This window comes from Rhea pennata, chromosome 4, assembly GCF_028389875.1.
Source record: "Rhea pennata isolate bPtePen1 chromosome 4, bPtePen1.pri, whole genome shotgun sequence".
Lineage (NCBI taxonomy): Eukaryota > Metazoa > Chordata > Aves > Rheiformes > Rheidae > Rhea > Rhea pennata.
In genome coordinates this window covers 12298443-12324154 of record NC_084666.1, presented here as the reverse complement: position 1 = coordinate 12324154, position 25712 = coordinate 12298443, and the positions used below count along the sequence as shown (strand labels likewise).

The following is a 25712-nucleotide window of genomic DNA, read 5'->3' as shown; positions in this document are numbered from 1 at the left end:
TAACAGCAACATTAATAAACATGAGGTCAGGTTTTCAAACAATTTGTTAAGCTGGATGCATATAAAGTACTTGATTCTTTTGAAAATCTGTTGAAAGAATCCCAAAGTTGTGTGATTACATGCAGTCTGTGGCTGTGTCAGTGAGGCACTGTTCTTCAAATCTCACTAATTTTACTTAACTTGGAGAATGGTTGGATTGCTGGTATAGTTCCTGTGCTCTGTCAAAACATCATCATAGGTATGTAGAATCAGTAAAGCCATAATGGAAATTAGTATTTTGTCTACCAGAGGCTGAACTGCCAGGCAGAAGTGGTATTTCTGTTGCTGAAAGTCTGCAGAGGACAGACTTATAGTTCATCCATTGAAGGAATAAGACCAATGTCTTTACTGTATTCACATATTTATTGCCTGTAGCTTCTGTATTTTTCTATTAGTATTTTCAAAATTTTCTACAGCAATTTCTGTAATTTTTATAAAATTATAGGATATGCAGCTGGAGATATCTTAAAATGTTGCCAAATCCCTAGCTCTAATCCAGATATTTCTCTAATTCCTTCATCCAGTGAGGGAGAGTAGACAACCTTAGTAGCTCATTCCATTACTATTACAGAATTCTCTAGCTGTATCTTTTAAGCTTACTGATTCTTGTCCTTCCACTTTCAGGCCTTTCCTGTCTCTTTGAAGACAACCTTTCAATCTATAGCAAGATCCATTGAAGACATTTTACTTTACTTCTCTGCTTTATCTTTTCCACCGGAAAACCCAGTTCTTTCCATTTTTATTCACTAGTTGTATATTCTAAACAGTTTATGAGTCATTTTCCCCTCTCCTCTAATCCATGTTCAATGAGTCTGTAAATGTGTATGTAACATCCAAAATTAGACACCATACTCTTTCAGAGGGTCCATCAATGCCAAGTTTATCAAAATAATTACCTCCATGTCTTATATGTGACAGTTCTGAATAAAACCTAGAATTAGTTTTTCTTCTTTTGTGGCAATGTTGTGTTCTTGATATAATTCACCATAATTCCCCAAACTTTCCCTTCGGGAAAGCACCGTTTCTTCCATCAGTCAGTGTAATTTGAATTCTGATTACTTCCTTCTACATTATTCACAAACATTGTGTATGTTTATTCTTTGACAACACTATTGTTAATTAAAAACTTTGACTGTGAACCCATCATCTTTAAGACAATATCAGCTGGAGTTGCATAACAAGTTTAACAAAGGTCAAATTATGCCTCATTTACCACTCTCCTTTTATCCACTAGGCCAGTTATCCCGTTAAAGAAAAAAATTACATCGGTTTGACATGATTTGCTTTGTACAAATCCATAGTGGCTTTTTATCATCTTAATTATCTCCAAAGTGCTTATAAGTGGATACTCTAGTCATTTGGTATCTTTGTGGACATCAGAGTGCATTCTGTAATTCCCTGGACTCTCCTTTTTCTCTTCTTGTATGTAGACAGAATGTTGCCTACTCAGTCCTCTGGAATCACCCTAATCCTCCACGAGGTCTCAAAGATGATTATTAATACTTCAGAGTTTTTTTTTATACTTTCAGGAGAATTTGATGATTCTCTGCTGCCTCACACAACTTCTCTAAATGTTCCTTAGCTTTTATTTGCCTAATGCAGCTTTTGTTTAAAAATTTAATTTTACTCTTATTGTACTAGTGTTACAGTAAATGGTGTGTTACAATAGAATATTTTTGGAATGCTGTAATTGAAAGCTAAAAAGAAGGCTCTTCCTCTCACAGTATAACAGAAAGTCCTTTACTGCAAAGCCTGGATCAGTTCTCCATATGTAAATTGTGTGTGAATTATATCAGGGCTGAATTAGTAGTGCAACCTCCTAGTCATGGTAGGCTTCTGCTCTGAGTTGTCCTACAGTCTGAAAGCTCGCCCAGATGTGCTCGTGCACATTACCTGTCCTTACCACAGCTCCCATACCAGAGTCCTGTGGCTACTGTTAAGTTGGTGCTAATGTTAAAATATAAATACAGGCATTCATGAATCCCTGATCTAAAAAGGAAAATGAGTTGCCTGGAAATGTAGACTCTTTCATGTCACTGGAAGATGCATTCTGTGATGACTGGTACTAACAAAGGACTAATATCTTAAAACTATCTCCTTCCTTCTCTCTTCCTGACTAATCTGCCTGAGATACCTAGTATGAATGGAAAAAAAAATCATTTGTTCTGTAGAAAATAATCTTCTGTAGTCAGGTGTGAGGCTTTGATACAGCTTGCTCCTTGCACTTAAATATATTTGTTGGTATGTGAGCTAATAAAAGATATGCAATGAGTCTGAAATGTTTTGTGGTCTCTAAAGAAGCTTTCACTATAGTAGCTAGCTGCCTAAGCACATGATGAAGTCTGCCTTCCTTTAGATTCTTGTATGGAGAAAAAAAAAGAAAAAGGGGAACAGGCATTTAGTATGCAAAAGATGCTCATACCTGTCAGCAAAGCAAGTAATATTGAAGAAGGCATTGTGTAAAAACCATGAGACCACCTAAGTAGTCACTTTATAGCATGTGTAACTACATGTGAATAAGAGCATATGGTGACAGCAGCTCTCAGGATGTAGTTGAACCAGAAAAAGGAACTGATCCTGTAGTTCTCAATGCAAGACAGTCCTGCAGCTGGGAGAAATGGGACCACACACCTGTGTGTTCATACAGCTGGTTGACCAAACTACATTTTTCAGTTTTTGTGTGTTTTGTTTCTACTGCTGAACCATGGGTAGATTTAAAAAGAAAGAAGGTAGGTCGTCCAAGTCCTTTAATCTTAGAGCCTTACTTAGAAAAGAGTAAGAAATACAATATAAAGAAATGCATCATTCTGTATAATTAAGTGCACTTACGATGATGAAGTTTTCTGTAAGTATAAATTGTTCAGTCATTATAAGGTGAGCAGTATGGGCAGCCATCTATAGCTAGTATCTACATCTCTCTACTAAGATTGAGTAGGAGAGACACTAGAAAGGAAAAGGGGAAATAACTATGCCTCTTTAGTCTCTACAGTTCTCAGCCTCTGTGGTAGATTTTGGAATTCCTTGTCCGTCTACTGGGAAAAAGTTTTAGTGCAATATTGCTTCTGTATTTTGCAGAGAATCCACTATATCATCACTTCTGATCTACCCTAGTTCTGCTTTGAACTTGGTATTCAGGACAAGTGAATAAGCGACTGTGTGCAGCAGAGTGCTTTTAGAAAATCTGTACTATTCCTGTTGTGTCTGGATTTGAACAAAACTGAAGAAAATGTGAATTAGTTTGGAAAATGCTTGGAATATGAATTCTGTGCAGCATGAACTGCACATAAGTTGCTGGCTTCAGAATCGCCCTTAAATTCTTTGGCAAATAAGCCGTATAAGCCTGAAAAAACCACAACGCAAACCGCAAATATATTTGACTTTTGCCCAAATAGAGTCTTTATGCATTGTAATTTTTTGGTGGATGTCTTTCTTTCTTATTTTGTTTTGGAAATAAATTTGACTTTGAAAATGTTGACTGCTGTGAAAGTGAAGCCTAATTTTTAAATCAGGAAGTTTTTCATTTCTTTTTTCAAAAAGGAATTTACAGGAAAAAAAGAGGAGAGTCAGCGTTCTCTAGCACAAAAAATGTGTACATTCACAGTATTCCTTGGAAATGAATGTGATTTCATGATTCTGCTATGAGTTTGATCACTAGTAATATCGCCATTTGAAGGCTGTGAAAGTCAAGTCACAAAAAACAGAAGCAGTTAGTCTGTAATCATAAGAAATGAATGACAGCGCTCAAAATCAAGTCTAGAATGCTTAGGTTCAGCTCTTTGAAATGACTTTGATACTTCTGGTTAAAATCTGAGATCTCTGTATGTTTCATATGACAAGATAGTAGACAAAGGTATTGGGTTACCAATTGGAAAAGGTTATTTCCATTAAATTCCTAGATAGTTTGGTGGGGGGAAAAATATCTAATCAATGAGTTTTATCTTTTCACTGTAGAATTCCATGGACAACTGACAAATGTTTTCTAAATAGACACATTATATTAAAAAATAAATAAAAAGAGAAGGAGAAGAACAGCAAATGCCAGGGACTTTTTAGTAAGGAATCATGCCAAAGGAAATCAGGAGAGAAAACTGGAAATTGAAATTTCAATTTATGGTATTTCTTTCTTGTAAGGTCTTATTTTTGATATTCTGTTCAGAGTCTTTGGACATATTAGTTACCGTTCTGACTGGGAGCTGGTGAAGGTGGACTTCAGGCCATCTTTCTCCAGGGAGTGCACTGAGGATGACTATGAATCTTGGGACCTCACAAATCTACAGGTATTCACAAGCTTATATTAAAAGGCCATAACATTTCAGGGGCTTTCAGATTTATGTAGAACTGCGTGCTGTGAACATGCTTTCTAATAGAACTGACATGCCACCTCCCTGGCTTTCATCTCCTTAGGTTGGTATTTGCTGATTTCAGAACAGTTTAAAATGGGCAAAGATTTTGTGTTCCCTTTATTAGTGTGAAATGTAGCCTGGGAAAGACAGAAGTGTATTTGGTGGTTTGCTGTAAAAATAGGTAGTCTTGCTGGATTATCAAGCATATATTGATATTGAAGCAATTTGAACGTGCAGTTATGTGTTCTGTCAACGTCCTGACCACATACTGTACTCATGTATAAATTGCCATAAGTAAGCCCCATTCCAGAAGTAATTTAGAGTCCCAGTGGAGTAGTCATGTAGTGGAGTCCGGTTGTTTTGGGCATTTCTGCAATAGCAGATTAAGACTGCGCTGATCCTGGTGCTCTAGCCAAATTCAATTTTGGGCAGCTACAGTCTCTTTACAATGCATTGTTTAAAGAGCCCAGTGTGAGTTTTTTACATTAAGTGTGATATGTCATATTTGTTCATAATTGTTGTGATTATTATGTTTGCAATTCTTCCAGTACATTTGTTTTCTCTCTCTGCAGGTTTCTTTTTTTTGCATGCTATTCAATATTATTCCAGTTCCCCAACTCTCATTTGCTAGTTCCCATACCTAATTTTGTACTTTCCATTTGGGAATGCTGTGTATTCACCAAGAATGTTATGCATATCTGAACCTAAACAATAAAAGTATTTTGGGATACTGCCACTGATGTGTCTTTCAGAAATTAGAAACTACCAAAATGATTTTGATAGAGTCCTTGCAGCTGCTCAGTTATCAGTGGAATGTTAGATTCAGTCTGAATTGTATCTGTGCCCATGTGCCTGGTGTTTCTTCTTGACTGGCTACCGCATGCATGGTGATTTAGATAGAACTTAGCCATCTGAAGCAATTTTTGAGTATTTAAACAGCCTGTTGTAGAATTGTGCCTGCATTGTACACGTGTGAAACGTGGGTTTAATTGCACATGAATTTCCATGCACATCTTTGAATTTGTGCCCTGAAATATATTTCACTGAGAAATAATTTCATAGATGGGGCATATTCTGCAGCCCTGCAATGTCTCATTAGTGGATAGAAGTGGATATAAGAGCTCTATAGGCAAGTGCAGCTTACACAGAATGATGAGGGTAGGAAAGGGAGAAGGTTGAATTACATGTGCTTCATTCACTTAAGTCGAAGAAGAATGTATGCCAAGGGTCACAAAGGAAAGTCTGACTGTCTCGTGAATAGCAGACTCTGCTGGGAGAATTTTGAATATATATTTTTTCTTTTTTGATGCGTCTGTTTTCCTACAGTCTATCTCAAGTTCCAAATCCATTGATCATCATCTTAAAGCGTTGTCATAGGCAACTTGCTGTAGAGTGCTCGATATTGATGATTAAGTAGAGACTTGATAAAATTTTACAGATTCTTGGCAACAAAACCAGCCTTTCTCATGACAGCATAAGACCATGTCTGTGTGGTGTAGGTTATGGCATGCAATAAATCCAGTGCTTTGATTGATGTTCAGGGTGATCGTTGCATCATGGGTCAACAAAGGAGCTTTCGGAAGAGGAAGATTTCATCGTGGTGCATTAAAGGAAGGAGTTTCACATCAGCTCTCACATCCAAAGTCTGTGAATGTGTGAACTCTGACTTCTTATGGTGAGTCTGCCTGTGGACTTTTAGATTTATCAACAGTAAAATGTTACTTTGAGATGTTTTTATTTACCTCCTTTTGTCCCTCTTCCTGCACAACCAACCAAGAAACAATGCAATGGATTTGAATAACAGGGTGCTTTTGTATTTGCTTTTCTTAAAAACATTGCCATTTTTAAAATGTTTTTTTTTCACCTGATTGAACAAATCCTGATGTTTTTCTCTATTGATTAAGGCTTGAAAAATGACCACTGGATTAGATTTATAGAGCAAACAAAATCTTTTTATTTGCAAATGAAGCAAAAGACAGAAGAAATGTGTTGGTTTGAGTGGCAAGGGAAACCTTTTAAAAATCTAAGCTACCAAGAGAGTTAATTTTGCAGAATTGAAAAAGTACTTATGAACAGTTTCCCCACAGGTGTACACAACTCCCATTGAAATTACCCTTAGAACATCACTGGCTTCATCAAGTTGTATGTTCAGCTAGTAACAGATAATTTTACAAAAACTCTTGTTTATTCATAAGGAAGTTGTCTCATCCACCCCAAATTGCGCTCAGTAATAAAGCAGGGATAGTAACATACTCAATGCTGATGTTTTTCAGTGATTATGGGTTTGAGCGTTCTGCACCTCTGAAATCAGACTCTAGTAAATGCTTTGCTGACTTCTGGTTTAACCCAGAAGAACCTCCTGAAGACTGTGTGCTGGGGCAGGCATATACAAGCAGCACTGGGTAAGTTGATTTTATGTTCTACTGGCTTGCAGAGATTTCCAGAGTTGGGGAAAACATTCTAACCAAAGGTCACAAAGTGATCTTTAGAAAATTTAAATAGGGCAAATGGTAAAAAATGGTAAATGAAGTAAGCTATTCTGAGTCTGACTTAGATCATGTGCAGAAACAACGAAAGAGAGGAATGTTACTTTACATATTCACAGCGGTTCAAAAACTAACCATTTGAAAAGAAGGAAGATGTTCTTGTTCCTAGTAGTTTTCTGACAGTAATGTCCATTTAAATCCTTTTATTTTGGTTTAGACCAATTTCCAATATGAATCCAATGAATTACAGTAAGGAATAAGTAACATCTCAAAGAACATCCCACTGTCTCTCACTTCCACAGGAATAAAGAGTTCTATAAAGAACAGATTCTTTTCCTAACCATATTGGACAATCTGAATCAAAGGAAAATTTTGGAGAACCATGAACAATAGCACATTGAATATAGACTACAGTGTAGTCTGACGTCAGTACTGAGAATAACTTGCAGCTGGCATCTATCCTAGCTTATCATAACTTCATCTCTGTCAGTTCTGGAGATGAGAACCAAATGATGAAATGTCAAATCTGGCAATAGAACCACGGACTCTGTGTATATTTGGCTTACAAAGGAAAATGATGCCTTTTGGGTTGTGGCTGACAGCTGTGATATACAAAGTTTGAATCCAGAATAAGATCTGACTCAGATTTTAAAAGGATGCTTAGAAATAACATACCTGAGTGAAAGTGATCTGTAAATAATTCTTTATTAGCTCTTGAAAAATGCTAGACTTTTTGCTCTTTTAGACAGTTGTGTAAAATAAATGCTTTAAATGTTTTAATAAATGCATAGATTTGAGAGCAGCAGATAAGTAATTAGTTTTAGGGAAATGCAGAAGTTGCTTGGTCTAATTTCTCCTGATCTTTGGAATTTGAGCCAACGATGTGTAATGTATGTAATGCACCAGTAGAATAGAATAGCAGACCTAAGTCTGCTAATAAATAGGGGCAGCAAAATCCAGGAGCTAAGACCTCTGGAGCATTGAAAAGTGTTGAAAGATAAGAAAGAGTATGGCAGAGAAGATGGTGGAATAGCGAGTTCCTGATGGACCGATCAGACGTGTTTCTAAATTTGAAAGGACAGACCCTTCCAAAGCATGGCAGCAAAATCCTCATCATGCTCCACATCTGCTTCCTTCAACAGATTTGACTCCATCCTCAACATTTTTGCATTATGAGGTGTTTTCAATCGTCCGCAATCTTATCTGTTGCTGAACCCAAGTATTATTCATTAGCAACTGTCACACCAGCATTCAGTGTCTCTTGAAGCATTCGTCTGCTCATCTCCAATTCACTGTGCTTGCTGCTTACTGTTTTTGCAGGTACAGGAAAGTTGTTTCTAATGTGTGTGAAGGTGGTATAGACCTGCAGCAGAACTTAGCACCACATATGTGTCCATTGATTGCTCCCAAGGGACTTCAGATCAGCATCAAAGGAGAAAGCCTGGCTGTTAAGCCTGGGGAAGACATCACCTTCGTTGTCAGACAAGAGCAGGTAGTAATGAACACTTTATGAAAGTTTCTTCAATGTGTTTAAGGGTTCACTGCAGATTCCAATTTCTCTCCTATCTGCTTTGCTGCTGCATGAGATTGATTAATGCTTGAGAGAAAGATGAATGAGTCTCTAAGTATTTAAACTTCTGCTCTGTCCTGATAATCCAGTGAACTCAGCAAACTGTGGAGTTCTGTCCACAGGATAGGATTTGTCTCCTTTGCTGCATGTCTAGTCATTGTTCCCTAGCTTCTTGGAAAATCCCCATTCAAAGTCTCTTTGGAGTGAAAATTTTACTTGTATCAGAACAACAATATAGAAATGAACGTCAGATTGTGGTTTAAGTGCTTTCTAAAATCTACCTTTCAAAGGGGAATTAGGCACAGCTTAACAGAAATCAGCAAATAGCACAGCATAAGAACATATATTATGTATTAGTTATATAGCGAAATACGTATTTTTTTTCTGTTTATTAAAAGAGACAATGCCCCAAGGCCCTGACCAAAGGCAGTATGTAGCTTTCAGGTGTATTGCTTGCCCTGGGTAGATCCCTTAATGCTTGATTTTTAGATACTAAATTCTAACTGTTGTGCTCAGGCAATAGAAGTATTGTACAGTGGCTGACACCACCGATGTGCAAGAACTTGAAGTAAATTCACACATTTTGGCAAGCCTGTGTGATGTAAGTCAGGGACTTGGAAATTATTTCTGTAGTAGAATCAATAAAATAGGGCTATGTGCAGAACACGGTACAGCATAACACATAGCAGGTTCTGGATCTAAATACTTGCAGTGCACCGTCAGTTGCATGACAAGTTATACTTATTTGTTTTGAAATTTGTTTGCTGTAATAGTAGAACATTTGATTGGAATCTAACGATTTTGATCAGCAGTTGGGCATTTTTTCCTACTGTATAGATTCTGAAGCTTTCGTGAATCTCTGTGGCAATATGTAAAACATTTATAACTATTCAAAAGTCAGGAGTCTAAAAGGAAATCCCATGCTTGCTTTTCTGGTAATATCTTTACTCAGTACATAGAACTGGATGGAGATTTACAAGAAATGTAACAGTTTGCTGCCCCCTACGGCTAAGAATCAATATTTATACTCAAATGTCCTGAGCATGGTTTAAGATTTAATATATATATAGCAGTCTCATGAGAATTCATAACAATTAGTAAGTTTAAGAAGCAAGTCCACAAAGATAAACCAAAATGTGGTACTGTCTCTATCTGAAGAACAGTATTAAATTACTAGTTTATATGAATGCTTATTACTAAGTGCAGGAATGCCAGGCATTGGCGAGTAAAGAAAGTAGATGTCACTTCTTTTTGAGATCTTCTTTGTGAAAGTGACTTCAGAAATAGTAAGAATAAAATTATTTCTTCCATGTTATAATGTCTGGATGTATGCATAACAAATGCCTTGAAAATAACTATTTTCAGTGAAACTGGAGGGAAGTCTCAATTCCTGTTAGAATTAGTTAGAATTTTTCCTATGTGACTCTTTTATCTGTTCATTATTATCTTTCTTCCTAGGCCAGGGAAACAGAAGGGGGCTTCATGTTTTGAACACTGCACTCTCATCTTTACATTAGGAAAGGAATTAGAATAAAACATAAAGAGAAACTTGCATCTGCTGGCTCTCAACACTGTGTATTGTTCCTCTCTCACCTGGAGAAAATATGAATGTACACTTGCCGGCATAGGAAACAGGAGGCAAGACCTATCTGCAAACTAATGTCATCTAAAGAGATTGCACTTACTGGCACATTGCTGGCGAGAAGACATCTCTTGTGCTTTAAACTAATAGTATATTGTCTCATCTGCTAAATTCTACCCATCTGTTGTCAAAAGAAAGATTATTTTTGGAAAAAAGATCCTCACAGTGAAAGCACTTTCAAGGTCTTTTCTATACTTGAAATATAGGGTTTAGATATTTGGTAACTGTGCAGGTTCCTTATTATGAGTATTCCCTTAAACTACAAGTATTGCTTTTTTGTATGGAAGAAAATCAATGAAACTGCAAAACAATAAAAGGAGAAAAAAAACTCCAAACAGGTATTCTTTCCTTGTATGATACAAAAATTTGAAAATTCTAGGCTTTATTGCCTACTGTGATTTTACATTAGTGCTGCCTTTGGGGATGAAGTTCTGATGTGGACCTGTTTCAGACAGCAGCTCACGTGGAATGAAGTGGTTTTTGAATACTTTGGTGGGTTGCAATCCTTCTCTAGTCTGATTGCCATTCAGGTCACCTGACAAGTGTGTGAATGTTTGAGTTCTTTTCCTGAAGGCAATGAAGATTGTTAAACCAACACTGTGTTTTCACGATACAGAAGATTTTCTGCCAAGTCTGGCCCCACAACTAGTTTTAGTTGCAGAACTGTGCTGGCAATTTACTGTTGCATAAAGAGTAGGAACATACACAGACAGCAGAGGAAGAAGGGAAACATGTTAAACCAGTAATGCCACTGGAGCCATGGTATTAAGAAAGCATTGCTTTTGACAGCTGAAATTAATATTCCTTTGGCTCCATCCACATGGTCAGTCCACACAGCACAGGCCTGACTTTACTCCACAGCAGCCACACTGTAACAACATGAGTGATAGTGCCTCTGACAACGTATCAGTCATTGCAGTATTTTAGGCTCGGCTTTTGGAAGACGGTGTCATTTATAAGAACATTTAAGGGTACAATGAATTCTAAAGCACATGAGTTGCTTAAAGTAACAGAAATACTTGATTGGATTTTTAAACTCTTTTCCAAACTCAGCTCAGTTCTTTGCTTCATTAAGCATGTATCTAATTTTGCAATAGAACATATTAGTTCTGAATGTGCTAGTAGCTCTGTATAATGTAGTACATCTCTGTGCAGGCATACTAGGTTAAGTCTTAAAGGCCATGTAGTTGACACTCAGAGGCTGTAATTACAAGGTGCTGTGAAGATGATCGAAAGCAATTAATTCTACTTTATATTTGCGTAGGTTAGAAGTTCGCAGCTGGTCAGTTAACACGGGGCACTGGATGAGTGGTAATTTGCTAAACAACAATACTCAGTTATTTGCAGTCATATAAGCATAACCCTAGAACTTGGGGTTGCTTTACATCATTGCGCTGGTTAATGTCCAGACATATGAGGCAAAGGCGCTTTCTGTGTTGTGGAATGTTTACAGCCTTGATAGTAGCCTGGAGTATTTTATTTAGGACAATGCCTTATTGAGGATGATTAGTATTATCCTTATTAACACACACAACATCTGTTGCTCTAAAATCTTTGTAATGAGTTTCATGGTTTTACTGCAACTATTGCAAGTGAGTTAAAAGATCTAGCTGGTGCTGGAAATGCTGATGTTATTCAAGAAATGGTGATAATAATGCATCCTTTCTATTGAAGTTCTGGTCATTTAAAACATTGTTAATATATTCTCCTTTTAGGGTGATATATTGAATACCAAATACCAGGTAGATCTTGGAGATGGCTTTAAGGCAATATATGTGAACCTTACAATGACTGGAGAACCGATTCGTCACCGTTACGAGAACCCGGGGATTTATCGTGTCTCAGTTAAGGCCGAGAATGTTGCCGGACATGATGAGGCCGTGGTGTTTGTCCAAGTTAATTGTAAGTAAGCTCTTTGATTTTCTTGCTTTTAAAGATTCATAAAAAGCTTATGACAAATATGGGGCAAAAACATTACTAGTAACAATTAGAAAAGAATGTATTTTTTTTTCAATGATCTCGTACAGATTAATAACATTGTCGTATGTTATTAATGCAGAGGCTTCTCAACCTAATGTATTAGGAGGCCAGAGTTAGTTTTCTTTAGATTTGAGTCTTTGAACAGCATTAAATAGCACACACGGCTCAGTTCAAATCTCAGGGTCAACCCTTGTCCTGACTCAAGACCCCATGGATAGTCTTAGCAGCTAAAATATAACACTTCAGGCTATACACTGTGTGAAGGAAGTGAACAGACTGAAAAATATATATCTGATTGTGCATCATTTTCTAGAAGTATGTACTGGTGGAAGAATCAATGTCTCAAGATTTCTGAAACTCAGGTTACTTATTGAAGTACTTGAATCTAGATTTAGATGGTTAACTTTATGCTCACAAAATTTTAATATTTTACTTGAATTTAACTGTATGTTGGCAGATAGTATTACTTGACAAAGAACTCTACCCCTCCCTTCTTAATTAAGACTCAAACAAAAATCATCAAGTAGATTTAAAAGAAAAGAACTGCACAGCATCAGGAATATCATGCACCATTAAAAGCTTAATGTACCTCAGTCATCTCATAATTGAAATTAAGAAGGAAACTCCTAACTGGAACTAAATTTTCCTTCAAGATTCAAGACAGCTATGGCTTTGCCTCTTTTCAGATTTGTCAAAAACTCAGAAACAAGTAACATCAAAAGAAAAGATACTCATCTTTTGTTCTCCAGGTATCGGTTTCCTACTGTTGTAAGTGGTATCACTAATCTCAAAACAGTAGAAAGCTTTGAAACCACATAGAAAGCTGTGCACAAATCTGTGTGTTTTATGCTAGCCTGTCTAGTAACTGCTGATATTTCTGTATTTTACTATTCAGTGTCCCTGAATCCAGAGTTTTGGTTGTGTTATATGTTTCTTTATTGTTTGTTGTGTTGTGTTTTGTTTTTTAAATCTAGCGATGCCATTTTACAGCTCCAAAGTTAGAGAATTTACTTAAGGCTTTACTTTTACTTTTTAGGAACTTCTAGGTGCTGAGAGGGAGATTAAGCACAGAAGTAGCTGATAGATCTGTACAAGCAATGAACAGCAAAAACTCTGTGTAACATTCTCCAGGGAGAATTTCTTCTTATTGTTCAGAGAATGACAGGCAGTAACAAGACCTGACGGAAAGCTGAACAATTGCTTTCTTAAAATGTGCTTCTGAGTTGGCCTTTATGCAGTGGATTTACAAATTGCAGAGCCTGGAGTAGTTTTCAAGAATAAAATGACCACTGCCTTAAAGGACTTTGGTGTTGAAATGCAGGATGGACAACTAAGAGAAGATTTGTTGGTTAATTTCTGAGCACATCTTAAGCTTGCCCTTGGATATAGCATATGATATAGAAGGATCATGATAGATTATACACAGGGTCTTAAATAAGTGTTTGATATCTGATTTACACAGTTTAATTTCCTAAATAAATTACAATATGTGAGGACATTAATTATCACTAATTAAACTGATATTTCAACATTCCAGAGAAACATTGGTTCAAGGTAGTTTTTCATTGTGGAATATCATGAAAGCTGAATTATCAATAAATTCTTAATTTTTCACTCTTTACTTCTGGGGTATTCCCAGTAGATTTCATGAGGGACAAATGAGGAAGACATTGGTTTTGGCTCCTGTCAAGTTCTGTCGGTATGGAATGTCCTGTACTGAAGAACAATTAAATAAACTTTGGTCTGATCCAGATAACACTTCCTGATGCAGAGCACAAAATCTACAGCATAAAATCTACAACTTTATAAAAAAACACAAGAGAAACTAGAGCAGATTTGATAGTATAAATGTGAGTAGATAACCCAGAATAAAAAAACCCTGAAGAATAGGCATACGTTTTCTTTCTTGTGTGATTGAAACCATGATCCCTGCAGTGAGTGAGTGTAAAAGGCTGAGGTTGTAGAAAATGATATGGAGAATCAGGAAGCTTTGAAAAAGGTACTGAAATTGTGGGTTGTTTAAACAGAAATCATATAAATCAATTTAAATCCTATTATACATTACAGAGTGCTATCATAATTTTTATACAAAGAAGCCTGTTCAAATATATTCTGGAATTGTGTAACTCAGACAAATGGAAGGATTCACAATAATTATTATTATATCTTTACTGTATAGAAATGACAAACTGTAAAATCAGGCATGATTCAAGTGCCAAACATCTGACCATGTAAAAATTTGAAAAATAAACTGAACTTCAGGATCAAAACCATGTCTCAAAATGAAATTTCCTCTTAGAAGATGTAAATATATTGCAAAATCAAAACACTGATTCACATTCCTTCCAGGCTTCTTTAATCTGTATTATCAGAAATAAAACTTATTTTGAAGAGTAACATTTAATGGAGTTCATATAGTTTCTGAATTTTCCCCAAGAAGTTAAGAAATTCTAGTTATCACTTTATAATATTATAAATCTTTTACTTTTGGCCATTCTGAAAAAGATATAATCAGAGAATTCTGAGACAGAGGTTTTCTTTCAATAAAATCACTGTACTGTGAAGCAAAATACATATACAACATTAAGGAGCACACAAAAACATTTTAGTGATGAATTTCTTTTATATGTTTTATATAAATACTTATAATAATGTTTTCAGCCTTCATAGGCAAAAGTTCAGAAAGGAATAAATTTATTCTAAAAGCCCATTTTAGTGTACAGAGATTATCATTTTTGATTAGCAAAGAAATGCTCCCACTATACATATTTATTTTAAAGGATGCATTAATGAGAGATTATGTATGATATGAGCCAAACAGCTGATATTTTGTAATAAAAATGAATAGTCAGCAACTTTTTTCAGTTTTCAGCTTTTCCCTCGGTAGTTTGAGAGGTTTGTTAGATTTCTGTTCATTTGATCTTTCAAAAATAATAAATAAATTAAATAAAAAAGCTGAGATTGCCTTTTCCCCTTTTTAACTGGGGTATATTTGATTTTGGTCTCTAGAACTGGACTTGCATGCAGAAAAATATGTTGTAAAAGTACATTCATCTGTCATGTTACTATAGGATTTTGTTTGTGATTTTTTTAAAAAAAATTGATTGAAATGCAGTCCTTCCAAACATACCTTTCCACACAGATATAGAAGGAGAAGGGAAAGCTCAGGACCTAATGAGGTCCTTGTGCAGGCCATTATGCAGGTGAGAAGTTTTTTTTGAAAGAGGCATTGGTAAACTGAGGGATTCTTGTTCAACGATATCTTGGGGACTTTTTCCAGCTCCATTGCAGGCTTTAAATTTGGAAGTGGTTCCAGTCATTGGCAGAAACCAGGAGGTGAATCTGACAGCCATTGTATTGCCCAAGAACCCTAATTTGACAGTCTTCTACTGGTGGATAGGAAACAATCTTCAGGTACATGTGTGGTTTTGACCAAGATTATTTTCAACCTCCTTCCAGTAAAGATTGAGTGACACTTTCTACTGTAACAAAAATACTCTCACATTACATGACTTCGTGTAGACCATCTTTTGTTCCACGTAGCTGGTTATATCCTCTGACAAACATTCCTGAATCCCATTCTTAATTGCGTATTTTAGGCTGTTCATTTCCCTTAATTGCTACTTATGTGGAAATGGAAATTTCCCTCTAGAATTGATTTAAATTTCCGGGCCATTTCCTGTCTAAAAGGTATCTGTCTAAAAGATACCAAAAATGTAAGAGCATTCAAACAAGATAATGATATTTATTTGAGGTTAGAAAGTCTAGATACAAACGATCTCAAACAATACAAGTATTTCTATTGGCAATATTTCTTGTCTAGCTGAGTTAATTCTTTTCAAGAATTTTTTAAATAGTAGATAAGTAAAATATATTCTTCATGTGAGAGAGTAAGAGCAGTGTCTGAGACAGAATACTTTCAGATAGGCACAATGAACTTCTTGTAAATGTGCTACCTACCATAGTCCTGGCCTGACTCTTCAGTATTATTAACTTGGCCATGGTTAGAACAGGCACTGCAGGTGAATGCAGTGTTGTGGAGGGTTTTGTAATACAGATATGGTCAGGAAACAGAGTATGTCAGCTTCACCTTGAAGTTGCAGTAGGCTGATGAACTTCCATGGGTCATGCTGTAAGTTGCCAGAAGTAATCCATTTGATCTTAACTGCAGCTCACATTTTTTGAGACAAATAGCTCATTGAATACAATCTTGTAAAGCTTCGTGAGGCTGATTCAAAATCCATTTTTTCAGAGGAATTTGAATTAAAGCCTAGTGTTCTGCCAGTTATTCTAAAAGAATATTTCTAAAAGAATATGCTAAAAGAAATATTTGTCCAATCTGACAGCTATTCTATATATAGAGAATCCATTAAGAGAAAGGCACTTCCTATGTCAAAAACTGTAATTGAGCCATTTAGTAAAATATTGAGTAGTGTTCTAGAAAATAATTCATGTGAAATCTTCTTTGTTTAAAATTTTTGATGACTGTCACTTTAGACGCTGTTCTCATAGTTCTTGCTAAAAATCTACTTTAAACTTTTTCTTGTTTTTTAAAGCCGCTTCTTACACTGGACAGTTTTTTGGTAGCAAGATTTACGGAGACAGGTGAAGTTAGAGTTACAGTGCAAGTTTCCTGTGGAAACTCCATGCTTCAGGATTCAAAGGTTGTCCACGTTTTTGGTAAGACACTTTGTTTTTGATGAGTATTTTTGTTTGTTGCACATACTTACACTGTAGACCTCTTAAACTAGTGCTTAGCAAGTGGAACCTATGGTAAAATTATTTCTAATGCTGTATTTAATTTTTAAATTTAAAGGACTGTACTCTTCTTTAGGTAACCTTGGGAAGTTGAATAATGTGATTGTATGTAATGGTTTCCTGTGAAAACCTTTGTTTCCTTTGCTTATGGAAAATGTTACTGTAGTTCCCACACCCTATATGGAACAATAGCACTGAAGTAGCATTTTGGCTTATGACTAGAAAATCTGTTAGAATCGCTAAATACAATAGTTTTAATACCTCTGAAAAGAGAAAATTTAGTTTTGTATATACTCTCAGCAATAAAAGCAATGTAAAGTAATTGCCTTTTATCACAATGAGGCAACCTGCCCTTTGAATGTTTATCTGAGAATCTGGATCAAATATAGCTCTCCTGTAAATATTATGTTACCCTTCAGCTCTTGTTTTGTGTTACGTTGTGGTCTGTTTTGCTGTGTCATATAATGGGGTGACAAGGCACGATATACCATGAAAAATGTAGTGCTGAGGAATTATTTGTATTTGTATTAGTGCAGTAACATATAGCAATTGTGATATCTAAAGAAGTTTCTTTTTATGCAGAGCTAAAAGCCTTCCTATATCCTAGAGATACACAAAGTGAAACATCTCTGTTGTCTGAACAGTGAAAGAAGATTATGTTATTTTTTGCTTTTAGTAATATAAACGTAAAATAATGGTAAAGCTACACTCATACTAAACAGAGCTTTTAAGAACCCTCTCCTTTTCTAGGATAAATGGATTTAATATTTATGCTATCACTTGTAAGTGCATCCATTTTTTAGAAAACTTTAAATATACAACTTTATTAGTGTGACTAGTTCCATGACTTTGGCTTTCCAATGCTGCTTCTACTGTTAGCATTGGCAAATCCATATACCAAGAGCAGGAAAGTACTAGTCATGAGAGAAATAAAAAAGAATCCTTCAAAAAAAGCCCATTAAAATACGAATCTGTCTAAACTGTTCAGGAAGTCAGGTTTAAATCATTCATATTTTCCAAAGGATCGCTTTTATCTGCTTTGCATTAAGTTCTTCAGGTGTTCTTCCAATGAGCTTATAAGGAGAAATGGAAGATTTTTAGAGGCCTGTTTACTGAGGAATAGCCCATTTCTAGCATTTCAGATATTTTGGACAAAATCAACAAAAGTGTTGTGAGTGTATCTTATTTTTATTCTTTCAAAGAGGGCAGTAGTTAGCCTTTGCCTTATCATTTCTGTTCTTATTTTCATAGCTAGCTTATGGAACATATAAAGTATTCATATTGCATGAAAAGCAGGAACATGAAATGAGCAAAAACCAGATGTTTATGATTCAGAGAGAATAGAATCTGTTGGCACATTCCCATTAAAAATAAAAGAAACCAACCATGTTTGTGTGGTGTATTTTCTTAAGGAAAAATTATTGGGAAGCATGAACGTAATTTTTTTTTTCTTACTTACTTTTTATCTTCAGGCACAAATTTGATGTTGAGACAAATACAGAAAGAAATTGACTGACTGACAGGAGTGTAATCTTGCTTCATGCTGTTTAGACTGTAGGCTCCTGGGGGAAGGGTTTGTCCTTTTTTTTTTTTTTTTTTTTTTTTTTTTTTTTTTTTGAACAACACATAACAATAGGTTTCCTAGGTACTACAACACTGCACATAAAATAATACTGAAAATATATTTTCAGCTTTTATTTCTACAAAACTGTTTTTGCAATCCTGTTTGTTAATTCCTCAAAAATGTTTCTTTTGCCATTCCAGATCATTTTCATGTTCTTTCTCTGAAGTTTACGAAGTACCTGGACATGTACAACCCCAACATACCAGAATGGAGGGAAGATATCGGGCGAGTAGTAACACGACTTCTTGCAAAGGTGCACTCTAAAATTGCTCATAAAATGTTCCCTCTCCAGTCATAAAGCTCGAAGGTTGAGTTAGTACCTTCTCATTTAGAAAAATGTAGTCAGTGCAAAACAATAAAATGAACCCCATGAGCCACATTTCAAACAAGTTTGAACCCAGTGTCACTTTTACATGCAGTCTGTGGATGATGATACTGTAGTACAGAAAGCTTAATTCTAACACAGCCTAATTGGCAATTAATACTAAATATTGGTCTCTAGGATTTGGGATAGCTGTATTGGCAAATAGTGCTGACTCCAAAACAGGAAGAGTAGCTTAAATGTGATATACCTAGGGGCTAAATAAAAGGTACTGTGTAATATGAAAGACTTTATCTCATTGTAAAAAGCAGAAAAAAACAAAAAGAACATAAAATGTCATATGTGTAACTTTGAAAAATGCATAAAATGCATGAGCGCGTTTGCCACAGCTGTGCTTTTAGATCATGTTTGCAAGTGAAATATGGATTGCGAACAGTTGAATCCTGTAGGTGAAATATAAGTACAAAGTCATGCAGTGGTTCTGTGGCATAAGTAAAGAGCACTCCATAAAAACAGAGCTCTAGAACTGTATTCTTCAGATACGTACACTGCCAACCATGCAGTATGCACATACTGACTTCTCTTGAGGGGAATATCACTGAATTGTGGGTTGACAATGTTTTTTAAATGGTTTTCATGCGAAGAAAGATTCAGCCTTACTGTGCAGGTTTTGGTGGTGAAGTCATTTGACTTTTTCTGGGTTTGTAGTAGTGCATGTGGGAATTCAGGATCTGGAATTTTGACTTCATACCATTTCCTGCTTTTTTAGGTTCATATACTAAATGTCAAATCAAAATAAATTCCCACCTCTATCAGCTTAAACCCATTGCATAACCAGGGTCAGTCAAACAAATAATTAGCTCCATTATAGAAATGCCTGTGCATTTGAATAACCATTAAATCATCTGCAAAAGAGTATGAACAATATAATAGAATTTCTGAGAAATGCCAAGGGTGTTGTCATTTTGACAGCAGTTTTGACACTGTCTTATATAATACAGGGAGGAATATGGAACTAAAAATAAAATTTGCAGATGTTTATTTGGAAAGGGATGCATTTGACTTTCAGTGAGGGTTGGTGGGGTGCAGGTTTTCATAAAGAACAGTTTCAGGAAGTGAACTGAGGTACTTTAAATCGCTCTGTGGAAGACTTCTCTCCACCAATTAAACACACATGGAAAAGTAGCCTCCCTAAGCTAAAGTTAGGTATAATGAATATTTCAAGTCTACTAAGCATCTCAATGGCCCATAAAGGATCCTGACTCACTTAGGATTTTTTTTAGTTACCCTAAAAATATGCAACTATTAGAGTTTTACTAATACCGCTTTGTTTTGCCTTTGTTCATAATGCCACTAAAACTCTCTGATGGGTTAACAATGTGTAGCAATTCAAATCCGCGAAGAGCTACTCACATTTTAGTTAGTTAGTATTGGGCTTCATTCATAATCTAGCTTCATATATAATCCACTCTAAAAATCAAGGATCTGAACACCAGAGACTTGGAGACCTGTGTGGAATTACTTACATATTTTATGTAATATTAGAAGTGAAAAATTAAAGCACAGCGTCTTGTAATTTACCACATACGTTTGTCTGCACAGGAAACTAAGATACCTGAAGAAACACTTGTGACAGTTGTGAAACCTGGTCTGCCCACAACTGCTGACTTGCATGTGCTACTACCAGCAAACCATCCAAAGAGGAAGAGGAGTGTAACTAGTGATAAGGTAATTGGAGAAATGCATGTCTAGTTAGGACAATCTTCATCCTACTTTGAAATCAGTGGCTGTACTGTAATTGTTTTACTGGAATTAAGAGGTGCTTCCTAACTACATGAAGATCTCACTCCCATCTGAAGAAACACGTAAATGCTAGGAACACTTAAGACACTTGTATTTGACAGTGTATGGTGCACCTTCTGTACTCAGGGGTAAATCCTACCCCATGAGAAGAGGGAGATGAAGCAATTATCCATCATCTCACTCAGTGCCAGCCTATAATAGATTGAGCATCAGTCACTCTTGATGCCTTTGCAGACATGCAGTACTTTTGCAACAGTACATGTTCTTCTCCCCAGCATAAACTAGTGCTTACTGTTAACAGTGTGTTTCTCAAAAATAATTAATACAGATATGTTTTTTTTAAACAGAAACAACAGTGATGGCTTGCCAGTCTGTGAGCAAAAAGTGTATTTTGAATATTGGTGTTTCTAAAGAGGGAAGAATCATCTTCTCACTGTCTTAAAGAAAATTAGATTTCAAATACAATTGAAATAGAACTTTAATAGTTGGCCTATTTTGTACAAGGCATCAAGCAAGTAGTTGCTGCCTTTATGAGCAAATATCCTTTTCAATTAGCAAGAAACCAATGCAGTGAACACAGGAGTGAAAATCAGGCACAAGATTCTCCCTCTCTGTTCCCAACCATATCTCCTCTGTAATAAAAGTCTATAGGCCAGTAGAAAATCAGGTGACTCTGATTTTTTTAATTTATGATACTTGTCCTTGTGCTGTGATAGAGAAGGAGCAGATTCCAACTCTGTACTTGTATCTTGCAATTCAAATCTTGCAAGTTACAGAGAATAACAGTGTAAGGTATCATTAATTTTAAAGGACATTTTACCACTTTTTGAAATCAGATCACAGTATCCAAAGAGCTGGGAAATAAGGTAAGACAAAGCTTTTCAGATTACCATCATATTTGTAGATTGTTTGTGGAATTGATGTGGTACACTTGAGAAGGTCCAAAGGGGTATTTTGTTCTTGTTCAAGTAAATAAACAGGTGTTTTATTGCAAAATATGCAGAGAATGGTGCGAATGCACAGAATTTTCCCCTGCAGTGCAACTCCAAAACCTTGCATTCCCTGTGCAATCATAGTCAGAATTTCTGGGAGTCTGGAATCATAATTATATTGTAGAAATGGTTGATTTTAGGTAATCACTTTGGCCCATCATGAACTGTGTGTATATTACAACTTGAAAATTCTTTGAGTCTTTCCACTTGAGAAGCAAGGTGCAGCTTTAAAAGGAAATTGTTTGCCTTTATTACAAGTGTATATGGAATGGATGCCTTTAATAATTTAAAAAAGAACAGATGATGATAGACCCTTGGGTTCTGCTCACTTTTTCTTTTAGTGCAGAATATTATGCGTATTAGTTCCCTTTATATCTCAACTGTTATTAGTACTGTGCTTCAAGGCAGCTTGAAGTATATCATCAATTATATTCAATTATATTCTATTTTTTTTCATTTTTATATAGAACATATCCTATTAGTTATTTTAAAGAGTAAAGAAGAACCATCACATGTTGCAAATGGTTTGGGAGAACTTCTGTTCAGTGGGGCTGTGAGGAAGAGTACTTTAGCAGGGCGCAATTTCTGTCCTCTCTTAAGACCTGACTTTACCCAGGGTTTCTGGAACTATAGAAGCACTGAGAGGTGAGAGTAATTGTAATCTGGAGAACAGCTGTACATTTCTGACACTGTTAAGCTGGACCAGGTCACACCAGTGGTAATTGGAGATTACACGTACAGAAAGTAGAAGCAAATGAAGGAACAAAGGAAGCAAATATAGCAGTGTACGCTGTGTAATGAAAAAGTCAATTGTGCTAGTCGAAGTCCCAACATTTCGATTTTTTTAAAGAGTGCGGACTGTGGAGCCAGACTTCTGAGCAAGCTGCCTAAATTTCTATTTTTCTATTATTGCTAAGGGACACTGCTTTAATTGTTGACATGTGCATATAAATTTGTAGATTTATAATTGAATGGCAGAAGTTTCAATAAAATATGTGTTGTATCAGAATCTGTTGTGACTATATAAAAGTGTATAAAAATCAGTACTGATAAAAATTGCCAGCATTACAAAGACTGTTAATAAGCTGAAAGTATAGTAGTAAAGAGGAGCCCTTTGCATAATTCTGTAATATTTTTTTATTTAGACGAAAGCCCACTTTCTTTCAAACGTAAGTTTATGCATCTAGAAATAAAGGCTGAGAATGTTCTTACCTGATTTTAACAACATAGCAATTTCAGGATTATTTTCTTCATATCATTGACTACAGAGGAAGATTGGTCTCTTAATTTAAACACTTTCATTACATGTCTAATATCAAGTGGGATGAATCCATTTGAAAGAGTAAATTAAAGTGCATTAAAACTGTAGGAAAGCAATGGCTCTGAAGAAGATTTAGGGATCTATCTAGACAAGCTACTAAATGAAAATTCCAACGAGTTACTTTGGCAGAATGAGCAAGTAAGATTCTTGGATGCATAAGCAGGTGGGTAAGAGTTTGAATAGTGAAGGGAGTTTTTTGTTTGTTTGTTTAGTTTGGGGTTTTTTTCTTCATTCTGATACCACAGTACAGGAGCTGTTGTGGTTACGTTCTCAAATTTTATCATTGGAAAGCATACACAAATAAAGATAGAAAAATAAAATGCCAGCGTAAGTACCTTAACTTAGAGACTCTAGAGAACTCAGAACACTGGGTTTGTTTTTAAAAAAGTTGGAGAGATGGCATTGCTATGTTCAATGAATACCTCATGGCATAAAAATCCCAAAGAATACTGAAACATTCATCAGTCTTAGAGTAAAATACACAAGCCAAAATCTTTGACTGGATTCACGGTTAAAAATGAGAAATTAGATTCAAATCTTTGACCTCTGGAAGTGTAATTCAAACAGGTCTGGGTGAGAACACAGGGGTAAGAGAGAAATAATGAACAATTTTTCCTTAAAAAAAAGCCAAAGCAAATGCTGGGATTCCTCAAATACCTGCCAGGGAAATATGATCTATCCAAAGATAAGTTACAGGGCTCAGTAATTGCATTTAGTGCCTGAAAGTTAGATTAGCCTAAAGTAGTGGTCCCTTTTGCTTTGCATCCTACGAATGAGTGAACGAACATGGACAGAGACTGAGTAACTCTATTTCAGCAGTGTCAGCATCGCTTTAAAGTCTGCTAATCAATGTAGTTGTGATAGGTATTCTCTTTTCAGACTTTGGACAAAAAGATAAATACTTAAGAACTATCTGGAGTAAATTTCTTGTAAAATAAATGAGGCTATGCTTGTATCACCATTATGTTGAATAATTACCCCACAAAAAATGTAATAAAGTCAGTTCAGAAGATAGATATTCCTCAATATGAGTGAGGATATTCGAATTTGAACTTTTGTGAAGTCTCTGTCCATAATGTGAGGGAGAATGTGGGGATTTCTATCTATTATACTGCAAAGGCTTGTCAGAAATGAATACCATAATTGATAATATCATAAAAGAGGTTGCTCTTGAAGGTTTTGTGGATATAAAGTATACTTCTAATTTGGCGTCCTGTGGGAAGTCATATCCTGAATTATAAGGCACAGACTATAAAACTGGCTTTGATCTTTTAGAAAATTACCCATGTTGAAGATGCAAGCAAGTGAAAGGGAAAATTCAGATGATTTGTCATCTGGCCTTAGGATGTGATGGTATATTTAATGATTCTGTCCCATAAAAATGTGAGAGCCTGTATTTTAGTATGCTCTGTCTGCTGGAGAAAAATAAGAGGAATCCTAATTTTTTCCACATGGATAAAAGTATGTCTTTGTACAAAGTATTGTCAGAAATTGGATATAAATGAAATCCATCCCATTATAGCTAAGGAAGTGAATTAAAATATGACTTACAGTTCACTATCAAAGAGTTACTTTTCATAGCTATAAATCTAAAATGATATTGCAACTTGTCTGCTGATATGATTAGAGAAGTGGATAGAGTTTCTAGTATGGATTATGCATTGTGTGAGTTATGATTGAGGTAAACCCAACAGTGCATGTAAATGAGATCCTGTCTGTCACATATTGGGTAAATGCAAATGGTTTGGTAAGCAGAAAGAAAGATTGGACTATAAAGATTTGACATTTTCAACATTTACAGTTTGCCATGTTTTGCATGATTTTTAATTACAGATTTTTTTTTAATTTCAATTCATTGTTAAATGTTTTGTGAGTTTCTCACCGTATAATGAACCAGAGATTTTCCTTTTCAGAACACTGAGTTTCTCAAAGTAGAACCAAATGGAAGACGTCTGACGTTCTCTCTTATATTTTCAGAGGATAGCAGCTATAAAGCAGGCCTTGAATGCACACAACATCAGTTTCTTTCTGAGGGGAGGATACTGGGTCTTAGTGACTTTAGCTGACTCTGATTCAGGTAAATATGTAAACAAAGCTCCCAACAAACTAACCTGTGAATGTCTGTTAAAGTTCTGATAAGTTAAGGAGAAAATCTCCATATCTATATCTACATCTATATTTATATATGTATGTGTATGTGCGTGTCTATAGAAACATAGAGTCATAGAATCAGTAAGGTTGGAAGGGACCTCCGGAGATCATCTAGTCCAACCTTCCTGCTCAGCAGGGTCACCTAGAGCATGGTAGACAGGGTTGCATCCAGGCGGGCCTTGAAGATCTCCAGAGAAGGAGACTCCTCAGCCTCTCTGGGCAACCTGTTCCAGTGCTCCGTCACTCTCACAGGGAAGAAATTCCCCCTCACGGTCAGGCAGAACTTCCTACATACAGATATATATGTGTATATATATACACTCATACACATACATACATGCATATACGCACACTTGGTATTTGTTAACAATCACCATCAAATAAATCTTTCTTACATATTTTCATTTCATCATACCTTATGGTTTGTATCAGAAACTTCTCCCCCTATTTCACTCTTTCTCTTTTCTCTATAACCATGGCATTAAGTAAATGATTACACTGAACAAAGCACTATCATGAAGGAAGAGCCAACCTGGCTTCAAAAAGAGCCACTTGGCGAATTTAAAGGCACTTTGGCTGCATTAGCTGCCAAGAAAGCAGAGCTTCCTTACATCAGCTGTCAATAACTCTGCTAATAAAACTCCATGAATCTGGAACAGAGCCTTGTATCTCTGCGTGATA

At 35.8% G+C, this 25712-nt stretch overlaps 1 protein-coding gene across 1 annotated transcript in view; it reads left to right on the top strand.

The window, feature by feature from the left end:
* SORCS2 (sortilin related VPS10 domain containing receptor 2) overlaps positions 1-25712 on the top strand; it is a 541923-nt gene that overhangs the window by 501108 nt on the left and 15103 nt on the right. Inside the window, exons 15-24 of the mRNA XM_062575300.1 lie at positions 4196-4316; positions 5924-6057; positions 6656-6784; positions 8189-8360; positions 11796-11982; positions 15341-15474; positions 16617-16740; positions 18583-18695; positions 20367-20492; positions 24858-24957. Coding sequence (XP_062431284.1) covers positions 4196-4316; positions 5924-6057; positions 6656-6784; positions 8189-8360; positions 11796-11982; positions 15341-15474; positions 16617-16740; positions 18583-18695; positions 20367-20492; positions 24858-24957 — 1340 coding nt within the window. The remainder of the gene's footprint in view (positions 1-4195; positions 4317-5923; positions 6058-6655; positions 6785-8188; positions 8361-11795; positions 11983-15340; positions 15475-16616; positions 16741-18582; positions 18696-20366; positions 20493-24857; positions 24958-25712) is intronic.